General features: G+C 48.3%; 1 protein-coding gene across 1 annotated transcript in view; it reads right to left on the bottom strand.

Annotated features, from left to right (window-relative positions):
* The window catches only part of REEP1 (receptor accessory protein 1), a 67,474-nt gene that overhangs the window by 24,623 nt on the left and 21,196 nt on the right, over positions 1–21,655 (bottom strand). Inside the window, exons 2-6 of the mRNA XM_080621010.1 lie at positions 16,045–16,117; positions 13,364–13,440; positions 11,215–11,335; positions 9,551–9,664; positions 1,907–1,957 (exon numbers count right to left, since the gene is read on the bottom strand). Coding sequence (XP_080477136.1) covers positions 1,907–1,957; positions 9,551–9,664; positions 11,215–11,335; positions 13,364–13,440; positions 16,045–16,117 — 436 coding nt within the window. The remainder of the gene's footprint in view (positions 1–1,906; positions 1,958–9,550; positions 9,665–11,214; positions 11,336–13,363; positions 13,441–16,044; positions 16,118–21,655) is intronic.

Below are 21,655 nucleotides of genomic sequence, written 5' to 3'. Positions count from 1 at the left end.
TTTATGTTGAGGACACCAGAACTGCACACAATGCTCCAAGTGAGGTCTCACGAGAGCAGAGTAGAGGGGCAGGATCACCTCCTTTGACCTGCTGGTCACACTCCTCTTGATGCAGCCCAGGATACGGTTGCTTTCTGGGCTGCGAGCGCACACTGAAGCTGGCTCATGTTCATTTTCTCATTGACCAACATCCCCAAGTCCTTCTCCTCAGGGCAAGGACCCATCTATCTTTATAGGGGCAGTTCTATCTTTATAGGAAAGAAGCCCAGGTTGGGGCAGGCCTTGGTGTTACTGAAGAGAACAGAAACACTAAAAAGAACACTGTAATATCATCCCGCAGGAGCTGCTATCACTTGTATCCACCTTATTTAGATTCATAACACTACCAACGGTATTAGGGCATCGTTCATCACACTACGGACATTTAAGCTGAAGCTCATCTCTGATTCTAAGGGAAGCTAAAGCTCCCATTCATGTAGCACAGTAATTAATCTAAAACTAATTTAGGCACATTTACCTACTTCAGTCAAAACTGCAGCTGCAGCACAGGCTCACCTTCCTTACCCACATCTGGCACACTCTTGCCTTAGTTTTGCTTTCAAGAATGAGTCAAAACCCTATCAAAGTGTGTACTGAGCACTCAAAGCCAAATAACCTGCATCCTACCTTCCTCTGGATGCTACAGACATCATCACCTCCAGGAGTGACCATTAACCTCTGTGGGCCCAGAGCACAAACACCGATGCAACCAGCATTGGCTTGGGAGGATGAGGAATCTTGATCCTTTCCAAAGCCTGAAGTCAGCACCGGGACGGGCACTGGGATGGGCACTCTATAAAGGCTCTGCATCAGAAATAGCTGGAATTGTTCTAATTGCTTTCCTCTCTATAATTAATCTCTGCATTCGCATTTGAAGTAGAACTTTTCAGATGGAGACGGACTCAGGAGTCTGGGAAAACTGGGGTTGCATCCAATGGAATTATTCATTAGAAATACTCCACAGACACAGGCAGCTTTACACAGGTAAATGAAATTAGGCACAGAATTAAAGACTGTGCAATTTATATCACAGTCCCATTAAATATGATCTAAATACAAACCAGTGAGTGTCTAGGTTCTCATACCTTCAGCCTGACAATCTGAAAGACTCTGTAGGTATTACTGAGGCTTCAAAACACCTCTAATACCTACAAGCTCCATTCTGCAGCTATAACAGCACAGTGAAGTAACAAATCAAAGAACCAAAACATGTCAAGTCATGGAAGACAAGCTTTTAATACAATCAGTGTTAATACAGGGTGGCACCTTCTGGCCTGTTGTGCCTTAGGGTCAGCAGGCAAGGGGCAACACAACACTAAACCTCTCTTCTTGCTGTAACTTTGGTTACACATCTGCATGCACGTTACAGCTCCATCCTGCACACACTCACTACAAGGTGCAGTGCACGTTCCTAGGATGCTGGTTATCACCACAGTGTCAGCAGCGCTTCCCCAACAACACCTATCAGAAAATGCTTGCAGAGATGCATCCCACTGCAGCCCCAACCACCCTAATGGGCTCACAGCAGCGGGAGAGGCTCCCTTTATCCATTAGCAAGAAGAAAACAACAGCAAACACAGCAGCTTGGCCAATGCAGTAGCAACAACTCCGAGTTAGATGGGTTTTCCATGTACAAAGCTCCCTGCCTGGCTGCTGGAGCCTCTCTGATTGCCAGCAGAGGACTTGGAAGGCATTTTGCTGATGAGATCAAAGACAGGCTTTTAAAGCTCAGCACGCAGGATCTACCTACTGGAAGCAGAGCAGACAGCATCTGGCCTCAGCCCAATCTCAGCTGAAAACAGTTCAAACTAATCTAATGGGGAGGCAGATGTTAGTCAGGGGTTAGTAGAAGCACTCAGCAGATTACCTGCCCTTGTTTCTGGTCCCAGTACAAGTGTAAATGAAGTAGCTGAGAGACCTAGCAAGGGAAAAAAGAGAGCCATTGTGGCAACACACGTAAAAGCTTTGAGAACAAGGTCTATTTGAAGCATAAGTAATCGAGGCGAGACATGAGCATGACATTGGGCACCATGTGCAGGGGACTCACACACACATAAGAAGCAGGGACACCCACCTTTAGACTACACCTTCGAATGAAGGTTCTCCCTTCCTCAACTTTCCCAGAGAGATGGAGAAACCACTCCATAACCCCAGCTGACAGAGGCTTACCTAGCATGTGCGTTTAGAGAGTACAGCAAATTACAAACACCATGGGCTGCCACTCTGCTCCCTGCACCTGATGGATGCTTCCCACTGGAGTCTGGCACCTCTGTAATCCAGACTTAAGATCATTAAGAACAGAGTGCACTTATGGCTAATTTAGGCACAGGATTAGGTGAGGGACACATGGGAGTCACAGAATCACAGAATGGTTTGGGCTGGGAAGGACCTTAAGATCATCCAGTTCCAATCCCCCTGCCATGGGCAGGGACACCTCACACTAAACCATGGCACCCAAGGCTTTGTCCAGCCTGGCCTTGCACACTGCCAGGGATGGAGCATTCACAACTTCCTTGGGCAACCCATTCCAGTGCCTCACCACCCTGACAGTAAAGAATTTCTTCCTTATATCCAATCTAAACTTCCCCTGTTTCAGTTTGAACCCGTTACCCCTTGTCCTGTCACTACAGTCCCTAATGAAGAGTCCCTCCCCAGCATCCTTGTAGCCCCTTTCAGACGCTGGAAGCTGCTCTGACGCCTCCACACAGCCTTCTCTTCTCCAGGCTGAACAGCCCCAATCTCTCAGCCTGTCTTCATAAAACAACTGTCCTCAGTCCTTTCGGTCCTGGTGACTGCCAGCTCCTATGAGAAGCAGGGTAACGCTGGGGAATCACACCCAGCAATGAGTCAGAGTTCGCACACAGAAACGTTACCATTTGCTAAGAGCAAACCCATCGGCTTTATGCTCTTGAGCACAGTGAAGGAGGAAACCGCTTCTGCCCCGGTATGAGCACAAATATCCTACAAGCAATATCCTGATGGCCAGCCCCTGCGTGCCGTGCCTCCTCGCTCCCCGCTTCGGAGATGTCAGACAGCATTAAAGACTCAAAGGGAAACCACAGCTGACGTTAATGTTGATGGTGGAAGCTTCACTTCATCCACCCTTTTTGTTTGTGCCGTTCACTTCCTCTCCTGGGAACTGTTTGTGATTGTCTCTCCCAGGCTGCTCTCTCTGTGCAAGCTTATTGTTTGGTTCTGCTGCCCTGGGCATTCACTGCCTATTGTTGGCTTCTTGGAGACACCAGCAAAAGAGCCAACGAGAGAGATAAACCTGGACTGCAGCTCCAACAGCACTGCGTTATCACTGATTTGAGAGAAACAGATGCTCAAAGGCTTACGAATGAAAGATGCGTCCCATCGTGACAGGAACAGGTCACACTACCATGATCAGTGCCACGCTACCAAGAAAGCCGTTTGCTGTTCCTCTTTAGTGGTGTAACATAGCTCAGCCATCAGATCTTTGATTCTGGATCCCAAATGGAGACCCTTTAAAGGAAGCTACTTTCAAAAGCAGCACGATCAGCCCTTTTGAGGTAACACTCATGTCCCCTTCTGAGATAACACTTTGGTCCCCAAAGGCTTCTCAGACTGCGTACTCTAAATCACTCCTGATGGCTGCTCCTGGCCATGTTGTGTGCCCTCCTTTGTAACATGGCCATTACAGACATGGTGCTAAGCAGACGGATCAGAACTGTCCTCAGATGCGTTTAGTAAGTGAAGAAACAGCCTCCCTCCAAGCAGTGGGATCTAATCATTACAAAGAGGCTTTATCCAGCATCTTAAAGGAAAGGATACTCCTTACCCCTTGCTTCCCTCTTTCCCCATTCAAGGAAAAGTGCAGCTCTCCACTGTCACGTCACAAAAGGCAGCATCTCTGCTCCACACACATTTTTCCTCCACAGTAAATAAATCTCAGTCCTCATGGAAAATTAGGGATCTAAATATTTACTTTCAGGCAGCTGCACTACCTATAATAGACAGATGCTAGAAATGAGTGAAAAGATGCTGTTTGACTAGAGAAGATCGAATCCAAATCATTACCAGCATTTCCCTTCCAATACCCTAGCTTAAAACCCAGCAAACACACTGGGAACCTTCCCAATCTATCTCTTTGGCTAAAGGACCCTAAAGCAGTGCAATCCCTAGGGGATGATGAGCCCAAAGGTGGAAATGGAAGTGACAAACCAGATAGGGCTGGGAGCTGAGGCAGTCTGGGAACTGCTGATGCTGCACTCCTGAGCGTTAGTGAAAGAGGTGGATGCACATAGTGAAACCCTCATCTGCATGCCTGCTCCTTTTGACCCATACCCAGTGACTGCTGGCTCTGGCAGCACCACAAGCCACATTTCCCCACGCATGAAAGACTCCTGGACTGTTTCTCAGACTTGTTAGGCACAAACAGGCTTTTCATCGTCACCAGTCATGCGTGCCTGCTCCCTCCTCATCCATCATCCCCGGCCAAGGCGCTGCGCCCGCTGCTAGCAGCACGCCATGCCCCAGTCCCCTTCTTAAAGATAGGCTGTAAAGGGGCACAGCACCAGGCACTGTGCAAACTGTCCCTGCCCCACACACAGGAGGGCAGAAGAAGGTACATTATAAGAAAGCTTTGGGTTATCATGATCTGACGGTTGTGGGATGCTTTCTGCTGCTCTCCTTTGAAGAACTGAGTTGAAGCTGCAGCCTGGGGATGGTTAAGTGTTCGGCAGCAGGATTTGTCTCGGAGACAGGGAAAGACACTGGCCTGTTTGGCAGAATTAGTTTGTTCAGGGTGAGGAATAAGGCTACATGCAAAGAGGATCTGGGAAACCCTGGAGATTGAAGGAGAGGGTCAGAGAGCTGATAGTGTAAAACTGGTGATGGGTGCATTGCAGACAGAGGAGGCAATGGCAGGGCAGGGAAGGCAAGCAGGGAACAGAAGAGCAGGGGACGGGGGACGGGACAAGGCAGCAGATGGCTCAGGGTGACAGGCAGAGCATGATAAAGTGCTGGGAGCATGGTGACAGCAACGGAGTACATATGGATGTGCTGGATGCGCCTCCAAGCCATTGGTACTCACTGCAGCCACTATGGATCCCAATTGCTCATGTTAGAAACCGGACTGGTGCCAGTGAAAAACCCACTTACGCCCATGCTTCCATCTGATGTCTCCAGTGGCACCAGCACCACTACTGGGGCTGTAACAACCTGCTGCTGCTGCTCCCCTTCTGCTGTGACCCAAAAGCAGGCTTCTCTGCCTCTCTTCCCTTGAAGTGAGCTGGAAAGAAGGTGCAGTCAGTGCCCAGGGCCCTTTGGGAGCAGGAACGGCTGAATTAGTTGGAACTAATTGAAAGCACACAAAGAGCAGCAGGATTTACTGCCTGGTCACCTAATCCTGCCACTTAGGACTGAGCCACTTGAAGTCACAGCGTGTGACAGAATGACCAAGCAATGAGGACAGAATTACAGAGCCCCAAAGCAGATTATGCTCCTTGATGGGGACACAAGCTGCTAGGGACAGGGAAAAGATCTGTGCTGAGCACCTTGCAGGGTGTAATAAGAGCAGATATCCAGTGCTGTCTGCTTAGAGAGCATCAGAAATAGACTCTCTGGAGAGAGAAAACATCCAAGTGAGCCAAGCTGGGCAGGGCCAGGGTACCTGGAACACTGACAGCTCCTCAGCCTGTGAAATGAACTGGCACAGGTTTGTGCCAGCATTAGCACAAATGTGGCTTCAAAACAAAGTGGAGCAGGAGGGAGGGGAAGGGAGAGGAGCCTACAGTTGGCCAGCTAAAACTGAGGGCTATTTAACAGAGAAAGGCGAAAGGGCCAAGGGATCAGAGGTTAGGAAGCTGTGGCTGTGCTTGCAGCATCTTAGCCTGTAGTAAACGTGTAAGCAGCAGGCTGTCACACACAGATGCAATCAAAGAGCCAGCTGCATCGTGCTGCATGGATAAATAGGTGATGGATAAAATGAATGGCTAAAATAAAAGACGGATTGAAGACATGGGCCTTGCCCCAAGATCTTATCATGATGGATCAGGATGATGAGATACCACAGCTCAGGGAAAGAAGAGGACAGGGCTCTGCACAGTGAGAAACGTGTCTCCAAGTACAGGAGCCTTTAGGGTTTAGCCAGTTCACTGAGAACAGGTTTGGACAGAGCACACTTCCAGCCCAGCAGCTCGCTGTGTATTGGCCACTAGAAGATGCTGATTTGCAAAGTCTGAGGGTCCATTTCTTAGTACAAAAGGATCTTTTCCTTGCCCATTAATCCAAGTGAAGCAGCAAGTGAAGACAGATCCTCGCATTCACTTACTGGCAAAGGCCATGTTTTCCACGGGAGCTGCAGGAGCTCAGTGCTTCTGAAGAGGTGGTCATCTCTATATTATAGGTTCTACCTATAGGTTCTATATATAGGTTCCAGTTCTAACACGATCCATTAAAGGCTGAAACCAAACGAACCCAAAGCCCTGAAGGGCTCACTTTCCCATCTACACTCAACACTTACCACAGGTTAGCCGGATGGGACAATCAGGATAAGCCATAGGAATAATATTCTCTTCCCTTCCTCCTTGGAAACTCCCCCCTAGGGACAGCACTGCAGTCTTGCCTAGCATCTGTCTGCTCAAAGTGCTTTCCAGACAGTCATTTAAACGTCTCCCATGCAGCATAATCCATCTCTGTGGTACCTCCTTCTCCAGTGAGCAAGTGAAGGCATTGACATACATTTAACAGCAGCTGAAAACCAGGGCAACAAACCCTGCTACCACCCCTACCTGCCCATATCTCTTGGGAAGGGCTCCCTTCATAGCAGGGACAGCTAAATGGAGACACATCCATGCCTGACTCGTCACATTTCACATGCTGAATAAGCTGAGGAGCCTCAGCTCGGCTTCTGTACTGCACCACATCGCCCGTAAATCACAGCCCTTCAGCTCTGCCTGCTCCAAACACAACAGACTCAATCTGAGAAGGGCAAGGGACAGAAGCTGCATTAACCACTCCTGACTATTACACCATGAAGAGTGTAAATGTGTTAAGGGTGCGGTTCCCTGAGCAGCAGAGCTGATCTGTCTGCTTCACAGCACCAGCATCTTGCTTTCCTTTCCTCGGGCCATACTCTTCACAACACAGTTCCATCCCTTCCCTTGTGCTGGCTCAGGTATTTGAGACACATTTTTGGGCTCAAAAAGCAGAATTCCCTTTCCTTCTCTTTCTGGATTAGATTTGTGGTTGATTAGAGAGAACCTGAGGAGGTCCAAAGAGCTGATGCATAGTAATACACTGGGAGCAGGAGCATCACCCCACCTTGGAGGAGGAAAGCTGTCAGATCAGCTCACCCTGTCTCTTGGATCTGCACCCTGAGGCACACAGAAGCAAACAACCCTGCTGGAGGCCACACATCAAAGCAGTGAAGGAAGCCAGGAGTCCTATTTCCCCTCACATATTCAGGGTAATCTAAATGTGAAGGCTGAAGCAAAGACATGAACAGCCCTCGCTTTGTTGTAAAAATCAATCCATCCACCCAACAACAACCTCTCAATCTTCTTAACAGCTCATTTTCCCCTCCCCAGAGCAGTGGGCAGGGAAGACTCCTCTGGTCCCTTCACAAGGTGCAGTATCTCTCAGTTTAGGCTGGCAGATGTGCCACACAACAATACCACACAAGTCACAGCGTTGCCTTCTTCCACCACTGAATGGAGAGCTTCATTCATACGAAACAACAGCTTCCTTGTACCCTGGAGGCTCTTCTCCCTTCTACCCAGCCTCCCATTGCCACTGGAGCCCCATTCCAAGGCAGTGGTGTTAAGGAGAACACCAGCAAAGCAGAACAGTGGGAAGAAGAACCATGGTGCCGACTGTTCATTCAGGTTGAAGACAGTGTGAGACGAGTAGGTCAGCACTGGGGGTCTGAGCATCTCAGGAGGTACCCAAACAGGAGCCAGAGTTCCTTCAGGATTCACACAGTTTCTCACTCTGGCCTAAAAGCAGCTCTAGCACAAAGGATCTGCAGCACCTCGTAGGAAGGGGCTCAGAGCAAAGGCAGTGCTGCAAAACTGCCATTCCCAGGGCCCATTAAAGGCCATGGGGTGACTTCTTCAGGCTTACACAGCAGCCTCAGAAGTGTTAAGTGTCATGGTAGCATCACCCACATGTTGCTTTGTTGGGCATCCAATACATAGCTCTGCCCTAGCTCCACATTTATGCCTGGGTTCAGTCCAGGTTTCGATTAGCTACTAGTGCCTGGGTTAGCAGAGGAACCATCAGGTCAGGAGAAGAACTGAGTCAGGGCTAATAGCCACAGGCTGCACCATGCTTGGCAGGGAAAAGGAAGGCAATTTGGGGTTTTTCTTTGGAAAAAGGTATAGCTTCTGCATATCCTTGTGATCCTACATGTGCATGGTACATCCCAGGGGCTCCCCGCTTCTACAGTACCTTGCATTCAACATGCTCTATAGACTTAGTGGTATTTGGGCTTCTAAGGATGTATTGTGTTTTTTACAGTAGGTAACGCCAAGACGTACTAAAATGATGTGCCTGGGGTCATATAAAAAGCATTTGAAGAGGAAAATTACTTCCTTCGACTCCCTTTCACACATTTTTCCTAATACCAGTGCCCATAAGTTTCTATTATCCTTTTGCAAGAGGCGCTGTATCTGACTGCACAAAAGCCGCACCTTTTTATACAAGTCTTGCCCCCAAAACATAAAGGGTACAGCTGCTGAGCACATTTACCCTAAACCATGATAACCCATGGCCAGGCAGCAGGACCACAAAATGCAGTTATCAAGTCCTCGCAGCTTTTATGCAGGCAAGGAAACAGAGACAACAGCTATTTCCTGGTACTGGCCTTAAGCCAGGAACTGAGTACAGGATGCACCTCCTCAGATGAGGCCACTCATCCAGTATCCTTCTCCAAAACTAATGCCCCTTCCCATTCGCTCTTACATAAACATGTCTCCAGAGAATTATATACTGGGTATGTTATGTGCAAGCCTTGCAGATGAACTTTGAGCCTTCATAGATCACGTCTGCTCTCTGCCAGCACCCACATTAGCCAGGCTTCGCAACAACTCAGCATAACAACTGAAGAACTGGGGTGCAGAAGGGCTTTCCCTTCACCATAGAAGGTACTCACCAAAAGAAATAGATTTCCCTGGCAGGGTGCTAACTGTGTTCACCTAATGGTGAACATACTTCAGTCTTCCATGGAAGCACACTCCTGTTTTGCCAGTGAAAAGGAAGAGCCCAGGCTGTGATGAACAGAATTCCCAATGCTGTCACCTGGGTATTGACACTAAAGTAAATGCAGTCTTAATCCTGCATTTCCATCTCCTGTGGCTGAGCATCACCACGCTTACTGTCTTCATCCCAAGAGGCTCCTATGTGGCTGGTGAATGGGAGACTGGGAGGCATGATCAAAACCAGTGAGAGAATCCCTTCCCATCTCTCCCCCTCCACAGTGTGGCTGCTGGCGGTGATGGATGCAGCTAAGACGCTGCCGTGTCACCATCCTGACCTGCACCTTTACCTTCGAAGCTGCCATGACGGCTGCCGTGGCTGCGACGTTCAGCCCCCGCTTCCCAAAGTGGACAAGGGCATCGTAGCTCCGGTCTTTGGCCTGGACAAGGCAGTCATCGATCTCCTGTCACAGCAAACAACAAACAAACAAACAGTAAAGCAAAGGAAGGACAAGTTCAGAGTGTTCCAAGTCTTGAACTCTTGGCAGGGCCATGGCATCTTTTATGGAGGTAGGTACCATCCATTTCCTTCACCTTGGCTGGAGACAAGCTCACAGCCAATGTCTGCAAAGACAAAAGGTTTGCAGGGGAGCAGTAACTCCAACTGCAGGCTTTAGGAACTCGTTATTCTGCAAACGGAAGATTGGGAGCCAAAGTTGGGATACACTTGCACAATGTGCAATGACCGGCAACGGGTCCTGGAAACAAGACAGATACATCGACCTGGGCAGAATGGACCAGGAGCCATTTGCAATCTATGGACTCTAAAGACAAATTACATTGCCCCATAGTTAAAAAGAACTGTATTATGACCCTGGGCAGCTGAAGCTGTACTGCCCTGCAGCCAGGACTGGTGGTCTCAGAAGTATCTGAGCTATCTCTCCCCTCAGGCCAGCTTCAACATGCCCATGAACATGGTAGGTCCAGAGCTTCTGGATCTGATGCTGCTCAAGATACAGTGAAACGGTTACGAAAGTTCCTGCCCTCACCTTCCCTCCCTCAAGACATAAGGGTCTGGATGATGATGGATGACAATGACTTCTAGTACTGAGGTGATGGATGTGCTGGGTTAGTGGGGACTGGAGGCCATGAGAAGCTGCTGGCTGTGTAGCGATTCCCTCCCTGTTCCTAATAGATAAGAAGTGGCAACCCAAAATGCACGAGCACTGCTTGTGAAAAGCAGAAGTTCTCAGGATGCAGAGAGACAGGGGACTGATCCCCGCTGTCCTCCTTGAACAGGATGGAGATACAACTGCTCATGCCGTGGCTAAACAGATCTTTCATTGCCATACTTGCCAATGCAGGAAACAGTTATTCACTTCTTAGTAGTCTGCATGTTGGTACGTGACTGATGGCTATTCTTGGCCCCTGCATTCCCATGAGCCAAATGGATCTGCCTGACAACGTCCCATTCACAGCCACAGGAATCTCTTAGGCAGGCGAATGATCCAAGCTGTGTTGCCTCCCCCCAAATTTAATCTGAGCAAGACGTTTCCTCAGCGTGCTGCATGCCTTACTTCAGCAGGCTATATAGTGCTTGCTAAGCCTGTTTTAGACAGGCTGGGCTATTTGTTTTAGTGCTGCACAACGTTTTAGGCAGAGCTGGGAACAAAGTCAAGGAGCCCTGGCTGCCAGCCCCTGTTTCTCTGTTACACCCAGCCACAACACAGCACCCAGCTATATCCAGCCAGTACGTGCAAAGCAGCTCAGGAGGTATTTTTATCCCCCTCACTCCCAACGTCTCAAGTGCACAAAGATGAGTTAATACGTGTGAGCGTGCTGAACAGATGCCAGTATTGAAATACTCAACAAAGAACAGAACCACCAACCAAAGGAGATGATCACACGATAGAGGAAGAGAATCGGCAACTCCCAGTCCTTCAATGAAAATGAGTGACAGGAAGACTGCAGTAAACACATTGCAGATCTGCTTCATCCAGGCACCTGTGATTACCTTTTCTTTTGAAGACAGTGTTGGATGAACAAATTTCCTGTACAGGAGGCTGGAGCCTTTTGTGTATGGAGACAGCAGCCAAGCTACAAAAGCTATTTTGAGTTCATAGTAGAATGGAAACCTAGGAGAAAAAGAGCTATTAGCGTCCACTCCCAATTTAACCACTGCCCTTGGAGATGCTCAGCACAGGAAGGGACTGGCCAGCCTGGTTAGGGAAGCCTTTGCTGACTGAAAAGTCCAAAGACCAGAATACATCCACTCAGCTTTACAGACATCTCAACTAGCATGTGGGTAAAGCTTTACTTGGGTATTGGGGCCATTATTTACTGGTCTGAAAGAAACTCTGCTGTGTGATGAGAGGAGCTTTCTATATGCAAAGAGCACAGATGCTGCCTCCATAGCATCCCCAGTCATTACGAGGGAACAAAGAGTAAACCAGCAAATCAATGTTTCATTGATATATTTCTGTACCTTTCATCTCTCTGCCTTTCTGCTTGTAAGATAACACTTATCTGCCTGAAACTGGAATACAAGAACCTTTGTTCTTGTATTGTCCAAGCAACATGCAATATAAAGATGCAGATCCACAGTGTGGCCTTCAGGTAGCACGTAAATTATGCAGGAGACTAACTGGCAACAGGACAAGCTTTAGCTGTAACATCAAGCCAAGGACTTCTTGGGATTGGATGATTCAGACTCTCTTTTGGAGGACAAAGCCTAGAGCTCAAGGCTGGCCAGCTAGCAGCATTCTCATGTGATGAACCAACGCTACCCTTTGCAGGCAAGCAAGAGCAACACAGAGACCCTGTGATGGGTGTGCAGCTGGACCCAGCTGGGACATACAGCACCCAGGTCTGACCCAATGGGCCTCTGTGATGCTCTGCTCCAAGCATGGATGTACCAGGTTGGTCTAACACCTCCCTGAGGATCTCTGCAGCATACTCGATTTCACAGGCTGGACGAGCCCTCTGCCATTCCTCCTGAGACCCACTTAATACATGCTCCAAAAACAAAGCTCCAGATGAACACAGTGGAGGTAGATTTGCATGTAAATTAGACAGAGACACAATAATGTCTTTTATACCCTTTTAAACAGATCTGACATGTTGCCAAGTACCCCCCAGCTCCCTTTCTCTGAAGGACTTGCTAGACGCATGCACTGCTATGCAAGAACAGGCTTTAGGTGAGGGCCATGCACTACAGTTGGATTCTCACCCTGAAGTCTGCTCATCTCACTGGTTAACACTAGAAAGGCCTTACTAAAACCAGCAACGAAGCAACAAACATTCCTAACTTGAGCATCCAAATTTAAGGGATTAAACTCTTCCCTGTGAGGGTGCTGAGGCGCTGGCACAGGGTGCCCAGAGAAGCTGTGGCTGCCCCATCCCTGGCAGTGTTCAAGGCCCGGTTGGACACAGGGGCTTGGAGCAACCTGGTCTAGTGGAAGGTGTCCCTGCCCGTGGCAGGGATTGGAACTGGATGAGCTTTAAGGTCCCTTCCAACACAAACCATGCTGTGATTCTATGATGTGAGTCTATGAAGGTGATAATTGGGTATTTATGTGCTCCTATCCTGACAGAGGTCACCAGGAATCCTCCACTGGTACCAGAGCCCACATCAGTATGGACTGTTACCGACCTCCATCAAACCATAAACCTAACCAGGCCAATTCCTGGTTAGGCTGGAATGGCAAAACATCCCAGGAACAACCACTCATGCAGCAACCTACAGAGTCCTGTGCTGCACGGCTGTATCTGCCTGATCCCTACAGCCTGTGTGTGTACAGTAGGACACAGGTAGGTAAGTCCAGAACTACGCCTGTAGCTAAAGCTACTGTTGTTTATGTGATGATCTGTGCAAGCATCCAACTCAGCAATCAGCCTCTCTGACATGCAGGGGACAACCTCCTGCAATGATTTCTCACTAATGAGATCTCACTGAGCAGTTCCATCTTCTGTCATGCTTTCCCTGTGGCAGCACTGAGGAAGGAAGCACAGCTCCTCCAGACAAAACACCTCTATGCACCTGAAGCTGCAAACCCCATGTTCAGGAAGCAGTGAACCTTTTGTGCTCCTTTTTTACCTCACTTTTAAACATCTCCATTCTCTTCCCACCTCATTGCAAAGACCCTCTCCCGTGTGGTGCTCACCAGCATAGAAAGATGTCCGTGAACGTCTCTGCTGTCGTGAAGAGTGCGAATATGATCCAGTACATCATCCATTTGACCTGATGAGCAAAACCAGTGTCAGTTCATTCTCCCCCAAGGGCCTTGAACTCTCTCTTACAGGCACAAGTGCACAGAGTAACTCCCACAGAAAAAGAATGTTCTGGTTCTTCCCACGTCCCCCTTGTGTGTTTAACAATTACTATGGCCTTGAAGATGCTCAAAATGCCCCCACCTCAGCACGTAACACATCAGATTTCCACACAAACCCTTGGGAAGGAAGAGATTGTGGCCTTTAGGACTGCTCTTATGAAAAGAAGAGCAGCCTGGCTCTGTCCTTAGAGAGGATCACAGCCCTAACACAGGGCATTAACAACGTCACTTGGCTCATCTTGACAAAGGTGAACACTAGGGTGTTGGTCAAACTGCAATGAAGACAAACTCTATTTGCTTGCATAACATCTACAAGCAGGGGAAACCAGCCAGGGGGAGATAAAGAGGTAACTGCCCATCCCATAATCCAGGGCTCAGGAGCACAATCAACTCACTCCAACTTATTGAATCAGTGTGCATCACTTGGTGGTGCCTCCTCACATCCACACTCTGAGCACGCTGCAGTGACAAGGGCGAGTGGATCAGCTTAAATCCCTTACCTGGGGCTTGGGTAAGACATTTCACCTCATATTGGTAGTAAAAGCACACGTTGTGCTGTCAGTGTTCAACTATGGTAACTCCAGAGTGGTGTGCACTGCTTGATGGGTGATTTACGGATGGACTCCTTTGTGGTGATAGCAACAGACACAGACAGAGTGCCTGGGGGCTGTGACTCGGTCAGGGAAACTGTAGGATCTTGAGTAATTCAGGGATCTGGGGATTTTTGTCACTAAATGGCTTTTAAAGCCCAGCTAAACCATTCTGACAAAAATCAATCAGAGAATTGGCCCCAAGCCTTACCTAAGGCTGGGATAACTGCAATAGAATAAGGGAAAGAAGGCAGTACAAGGGGGATGCTTGCACCGAGTGCTGCTCTGGAGAAGGAAGGATGGAGGTGGCAATAGATCTGTATCTCGTCAGCTCTGAAATGGCTTCCTCCATCTTCTCCCCAGTGCAGTGGGGACAGTACCTGTAATCTCTCTCCACTCCCTGCAGGTTCTGCAATAATTCCCCGAGGAACTGTCACCATATAGAGCTATAGGACTGCTCTCTTGGGACTTATTTACATGTCTATTTGGTGTGACAGCAGTAGAATGGCCCTGCCAAATGCCGGAGAACATTGCCTTCCCAGGGCAGCTTCTGTCAGTGTTATCTACGTAACTCAAAGCCTCAGTTGGACATTCCTGCCAGCCAGACTTCAACACAAACCAAGACCTGGTGTGGAAGGGCTCGGATCAGCCCCAAACACCATTTGTCAAAATGGCTATTACTAATCAAAATAAACTGCAGTGATATTATCTGGAGTAAGAGATGAAGGTTTGTACTGGGTCAGTGGAAACTACTACTGCTTCGGGTTATCTAATCAGACACTGATAGAGGTACTGCCACAACTGAGAAACAACTCTAAGTGCAGAGCAGGTCTCACACTTGGGTCATGACCCCATGTGTCTGATGCGAGTTCTTCGCTTGCAATTGAATTCCCAACAGGAATTGGATCCTTCAACAAAATACCTTCCAGAAAGGGGCTATGGAAACATTAAGTATCAGTGGCAGACACCGCTTGGGGATGCCAGCACACGTCTCCACCCTTTCCAAGCAAAGGATGTGCAAACCTTGAGCAGCAAAGCTGTGCAAGGGCTGCAGGGACATTTTGCTGTAAGTATCCGATGTGTTCTGCCACACTTAAAGACACTCAGAACATCCCAACCATTAACTGAAGGAGGGCATTGAAAGAAAGGGAAAAATCTCAGCAGGCACAGTGAGTCCCTGTTAGAGCTGGCGCAAGGACTTAAAGGGATACCTATCTGTGCTGTTAGCCAGAGGAGAAAATGGGCTTGTTATCCCTGGGACCTTGAGAGGATGGAAGAGTCAAGATCTGGAGGCTGAGTCAGGTTCAGTGTGACAGAACTCAGGTTGTGAAGGGCACTACAAATCCTCCAGGCCACCAACAGCATCCAAGTGTTTTTGATTCTCCCACATCACACTCTCCCTTGGTGGCCCCATATGCCTTTAGAAACTGGGCCCAGGGAAGATCTTTCAGCCAGAGGATGAGGCAGCACAACCAGATCTGCCTGTAAATAGGTCACTCCACACAGAAGGATGTTTCCATCTGAGGATTCAGTTCTATGTGCTTCAAGTTTCCTCCTCTGATCCTTGCTTTGAATGAGCAGCTCAAGCTTCAAGGCTTTTTGAAAAGGCTTTGATTTATGCTGCTCTTTAGAAACAAAAGGAAAACAGGCAAAGCTCTGCGTGACAAACACCTTTTAAGTTGACCATATTTAGCTCACAACACCATAGAAACAGCATACATTTGTCAAACAGCACATCAACTCAGCAGAGGAGCCAGAAGCACAAACCCAAGTCTCCTTATTTGAGACTTGTGCCAGCCCATCTTCAGGCCAGTCTTCCCTTTGCACCAGTTTAGGAGCTTTCCCAGTATACAGGCAACACCTTCACAATGTGATGAGGAAGAAAACAAACCCTGCAGCACAGCCCCAAACCTCATTACTCACATATTCTTTGATGTCCTTTGATTTCACGGCTTTGTAGGAATAATATGCGGGGTAAAGAGTGCCAAATATAAGCCTGGAAAAAACCAAACAACAAATGGATTAGATTGATTTCCTGTCTCAGGGAAACCTTTAATTTCTTTTTCCTGCCTGTTAAATGTGTTTGTTGCACTGTAAGAAGTGTAAGGATTTGATTCAAGCTTGAGTGCTCTACGTACAGTACAGGGATGATTTTGCATCACTAAATTCAGAGAAACTATTGCCAGAGACATGAATGAAGAGCAGGGATTCAGGCTGACTCCCCTTTTGCAATGGTTTCCATAGCTGTACCTTAGTATTACATACAAAACAAAACAACCAACCCCAAACCAAACCAAGAAAGGCCACCGACCTCCTGTGATTTCCAAACAACCTCCTGTGACACCAGGAATAGAGGAGCTCCTAATGAGAGCCATCTCTCTACATTCCCTTCCACCTCTGCTCAATACCCTGAAGAACTGGCAAGCACAATAAAGCAGGATCCAAGTTCTACTGGCACAAGGGGTGTGAAAGCTGGGGGCTTATCTCTTAGCAGGGGGATTGGACTAGATGATCTCCAAAGGTCCCTTCCAACCCTAATGATTCTGTGATTAAATCTGCTGCAGGGAAAAGCCCTGCCCTGTTTGGTCAAGTCAATTTAGGCCCAAAGGAAGAGAATTTGCCCAGGAAGATGTGCTAATGGGCCTAAAAATGCCAGCTTTCCTGTTCTTCCAGTTTCCTTTCATTTCCAAGTCTGAAGGGGATGCTGCCAGCTTCAAGATTTCATGTAAGAAAGGAATAGGGATCTGTAAGTTAAAAATAGCACTACTGAGAAGGGAACACTGAGAGGTTTTCTACACTAACTCCTCTCTGCATCACTGCCTAAATGCTTATTCACTTGGATCATCCTGGCCATGAGCATAGGCTTGTCAAAACCACTCTGCCCTGCCCAGGGTTCAGTCACTTTTATTCAATGCAGCAGGATGATGCTGCAAAGTCTAAATGTAATAGATTGCAGGGGAATGAATGGTTATTGGCTCCCAACCTTTCCATGGAAGCTTTTGCTTTAAATTCATACATCTGGATATGCAGCTCTTGGGAATGGAAATGATCAATGTTTCAGTCCCTAATGGTGGAGCCTCATGAATCCGCAGTCATCTTTTGCATCCCACCAGTAGCAATTGTGTGCTGTGGGACTCATAATTACAGCTGAGTCCATTACGTGCATAAGACATTAAATATTAACACTCTGGGCTATGGTGTACTTTGTGCTTCCCGGAGCTGAAGACGGGATTTGTGGAAGGCTGGGGTGAGCCAGCACACATCCTGATTTCCATAGCAGTGACCTGCGCTCCATCATGCTTACTGTAGCATCGCTTAGAGAACGTGAAGCACAATGCAGAGTGCAGAAAAGCACCCACTGAGTGAGGAGAGTCAGTGTTTTACAGAGGCTTCACACTGGCTCCAGAAAGCTTTGCTGGAAGCAGACAGCTCTGAACTCATTTCACTGTGCTGTATGCAAGGATTAGATCCAAATGCTCAGATTCTGGGAAGCCAAGAGCATTTTTGTCCCTTGCAGTATCTTAACAGCAACACTGGTGAAGGCAAAGGAAGAGCACACAGACAATAGCTTGATCCTGTTCTCACTGAAGCTCCTAACAAATATCCCCTCTGCGATCAGTGGGAGCAGGACCTAATCCAAAGGAGGCAGAGCTCACAAAAGGAAGAAAGCTCTATAATATTCAGCAACTACAATAATAACATTTTTGGCTCTCCTTATAAGCACCGCATTTCTGCCCTTCCTCCTTGGTTTGGCTGCTATCTCACGCCTTTATTTCCTGCAAAGAGTCACCGAGTGATTGATATTCATTTCCTCAGTTTGTTCTGGTAACAGAAAGCAACTGGATCCTGATGGAGCAAAGAGTTTATAGGATCCCTGGAAAAGAATTAGTTGCAGACAATAAATGCTTGGAACGGAACCCGGTGAGGGAATGAAACCGTGCAGTGATTTTGCGCCTACGGAGCAAGGGGCAGTAACTAAGGTGATGTGCTCTCCCTAAATTGGAGATTGAGGGTTTCACTCATCTGCCCTGCAGTGTGTTGTGTGCATATATGGGCATTTATTACTGCTGTGCTTTACCACACTGAAAACAGTTTAAGGAATGCTGGATTCCAGTCTTGTCACTGCTGGGGCTTATTATGTGGCCTGAAGTCCCTTAACCTCTGGGTACTCCCTACAAATGAAAGACAGAAGACGTTCAGGCACTTCTGTAAAGCATTTTCAGGGGTTGGAGGCAAATACCTGCAGATAGGCCTATTCCAAAAAGCCTCCTGAAGTTACTGTCTTGCATACAATTGATTTAATTCAAACATCCATCTCAATCCTATCTCTTCCTACAGTTCCTCTCCCCTGTGAAGACAATGTTTCTCTCTTCCCCCTCACCCAAGTTTCCTATGTAATCAGTGACCACTGATTCCTGCCTTCCTTCATCCCCATGCTCAGACTGTTGCCAAATGATTCCTTCTGCACGCAATACACAAACCCAAGGCTGATTCTCTGCCCAAGCCAATAACCTTGTCTAAGTCTCCTTCCCAGCCTCCTTTGTGTAGGCTCTGCCCCACCACAGAACCACAGAATGGTTTGGGTTGGAAAGGACCCTAAAATCATCCAGTTCCAGCCCCATGGAGGTTTGCATCCATTATAATGGCCTCGCAAAAGGACAAAACAGCAGCTGTAAAGAAATCACTGAGGAGTCAACTAATTGTGCAACAGGAGGCAAACACCTAAGTAAAAGGTTAGTCTGCCTAAAGAACACGATAAGGATTAGTGCTGACAATCTTCTAATCCTATTAGGCACAGCAGTAATCCCCAATCTGGACCACAGTGTGTGCTTCCGGTCACTGCTGTCAAAAGGGACACAGCAGAGGCAGAAGGGGACAGGAAAAGGGCACCAGGGAAGATCTATAAGAGTGCAAGTGCTGCAGCTGTTTCTTTGCAGCAAAGAAATAACTGAGGCAATTTGCTCCTGATGCAGTGTAGATTCAACCAAATCGAGAGAACCAAGTCATAAAGCAGGGGAGAAATCCATTCTACCACCAGGAGTTAATCTGTGGGACTGACCAACTGCATTTATTTATGTAAGTTCATTACACAGGATTTGGGGGTTGGGTTTGGTTTTCACTATTCAAGCTCATCACCGAACGAGACAGGAAAGGACAAAGCTTCCCGTATTGTGGGGTTTCCTGCTTATCAGGGGAATATTAAAGCAACCAAACTGTTGGCTCCTCTTCAGTGATCCCTGTCGTATTCCAAGGGAGCAGCTGCACCATCACCAAACCCCCTCCTGTCTCCTCTTACCAGTACAGCTGCAGCCAGCCCTGGCTATTCTATTCCTTCTCCAGATCTGCTGGTGCACAATCTGACCATCACAGAGCACACACTAACCCAGATCAGAGTGGTTTGGGCTGGAAGGGACCTTAAAGCTCATCCAGTTCCAACCCCTGCCACAGGCAGGGACCCCTTCCACTAGAGCAGCTTGCTCCAAGCCCCTGGGTCCAACCTGGCCTTGAACACTGCCAGGGATGGGGCAACCACAGCTTCTCTGGGCACCCTGTGCCAGCGCCTCAGCACCCTCACAGGGAAGAGCTTCTGCCTAAGAGCTCATCTCAGTCTCCCCTCTGGCAGGTTAAAGCCATTCCCCTTGGCCTGGCCCTACAGGCCCTTGTCCCAAGCCCCTCTCCAGCTTTCCTGTAGCCCCTTTAGGCACTGGAGCTGCTCTAAGGTCTCCCCAGAGCCTTCTCTCCTCGAGGCTGAACAAACCCAATATGACATTATTCCTACCAACATCTAGGTTCTAGCCTGGGGATCAGCATCAGAGCTGCCACCAGGACCTGGGAGGGCCTCATTTGACATCTTGAGTTCTGATGATTTGATGATGCTCTTTTCCTCATGAGAGCCCTGGTCCTACAGCCATTCCCTGTAAAATTCACTCTCACATTCCATACAGCAGCCACTGACATAAATGAAGGACTCTCAGCGGTTCTCAGGTTACCTCCAGAAGTGCATACCCGTTCTCTTGAGTATTTTTAACCACACAGGTGCTTTCTGGCTGGTAATCAATCCACTGTTCCAAACATGCCGACCACATCCCAAACCATCCCAGTTCTGCTCATGCAGCTGCAATGCCACCAACAGTGTTTGGGCTGCTCAAATATCACAGTACCACAACACGAATAGAACAGCCCTTGTTTTGCCCACCAATAAACTAATATTTCCATATCACAGGCACACAGCAGCCAAGATGGCAAATTCCTGCTCACAGGGATGGACACGTTTAGGAATCACTGAAATACTGCCTATTTCCTCAACATGTTCACTGGTTATTGCGTGCTTCTTGCACACGGCGCAGCAGCTCAGCTGTCTCCATGCCAGCATTCCTCACTGAAACCACCAAGGAGGGTGCCAATAGGTTTGCATTCCTTACCAGCAATCCTAATTAATGCTCACACAGTGCCACAGGTTAAATATAAACAGCACTTATCCGCACCAAAGGTTCCCAGTTTAAATCCAGCAGCTGGGATGGGAAAAGAAGCAGTGCACAAGGTCAGGGATGGGGTTAATGTTAGCCCTCTGACAGGGCAAATGCCTGACATCCAAGAAGGGAATGGGGTGGAGGAGGCACCAGCTGCAGAGGGGGCTCCGGGCTGGTATTCCCTGGGGATGGCTCCTGAGGATTCTTTGTGGTCATTTTGCAGCAGAATAGGTCCTGCTAGTTAGGATTTGCCTGTTCACCCTCAGGATGGCGGCTGACACCATCCCCACGCTGGGGCCCAGGAGATGTGGGTACCCACCATGCCAGCCTGATAGCACTGAGGATACCAACAGTGCCTCAGTGACAAAAACACCCCCCAAGGAAGGTGCTGGGCCCTGACACCCCCGAGACAGACCAGGCTACAGAAGCAAACTGAACACTTGGTCTTGGTTAATGTGATCTAATGGCTGGCAAACGCTGATCACTGCTCTTGGGGTAACTGTGGAGTAAAGGGATGCCTGACTCTCCTTCCAGCAGAAATACCAAGAGCAAGGGCTGTCCTTAATGCTGCTAATTGAAGCAGTCTGGATCTTCCCACAGCAGCACACGCTCCTCTCCCATTGGGACCAGGGCACTCCTCACAGGGGCTGGGAGATGGCCAGGCAGAGGAGGTGAAGAGACGTGGAGAGGGGGTCGGGTGGAGGAAGTGGCCTTGGCCAGCCTGGAGCTATCACACAACCATTGCTCACATTGAGATCTTACATCCAGACCTGTGTACTGAAGGTAAATGTGAGTTCCTTTTCCCCACTTCTTGTTGGAGGCACGAGACAAGAAATGCTAAAATAGCACCACCACTGATGGAGAGTCCTTGTAAAACGTTAAGATAACGCACGTGATGACTACTGAAACCTCGCATTCCTACTAAAGCTACCAGCAGTGAAGGGTCTCACAGTGTTGATATTTACACTGACACCCTTGAGTACCTTTTTTAAAGCCCAAGCAAGGTGAAGCAGGTACTTCCCCCTTCCCATGGTTATTGTTCCCGGCTGTCTTCAAAGTCAGGC

This window comes from Psittacula echo (genome assembly GCF_963264785.1).
Source record: "Psittacula echo genome assembly, chromosome: 1".
Taxonomy (NCBI): domain Eukaryota; kingdom Metazoa; phylum Chordata; class Aves; order Psittaciformes; family Psittacidae; genus Psittacula; species Psittacula echo.
The sequence above is the reverse complement of the archived record's forward strand: the minus strand, read 5'-3'. Positions and strand labels throughout refer to the sequence as shown.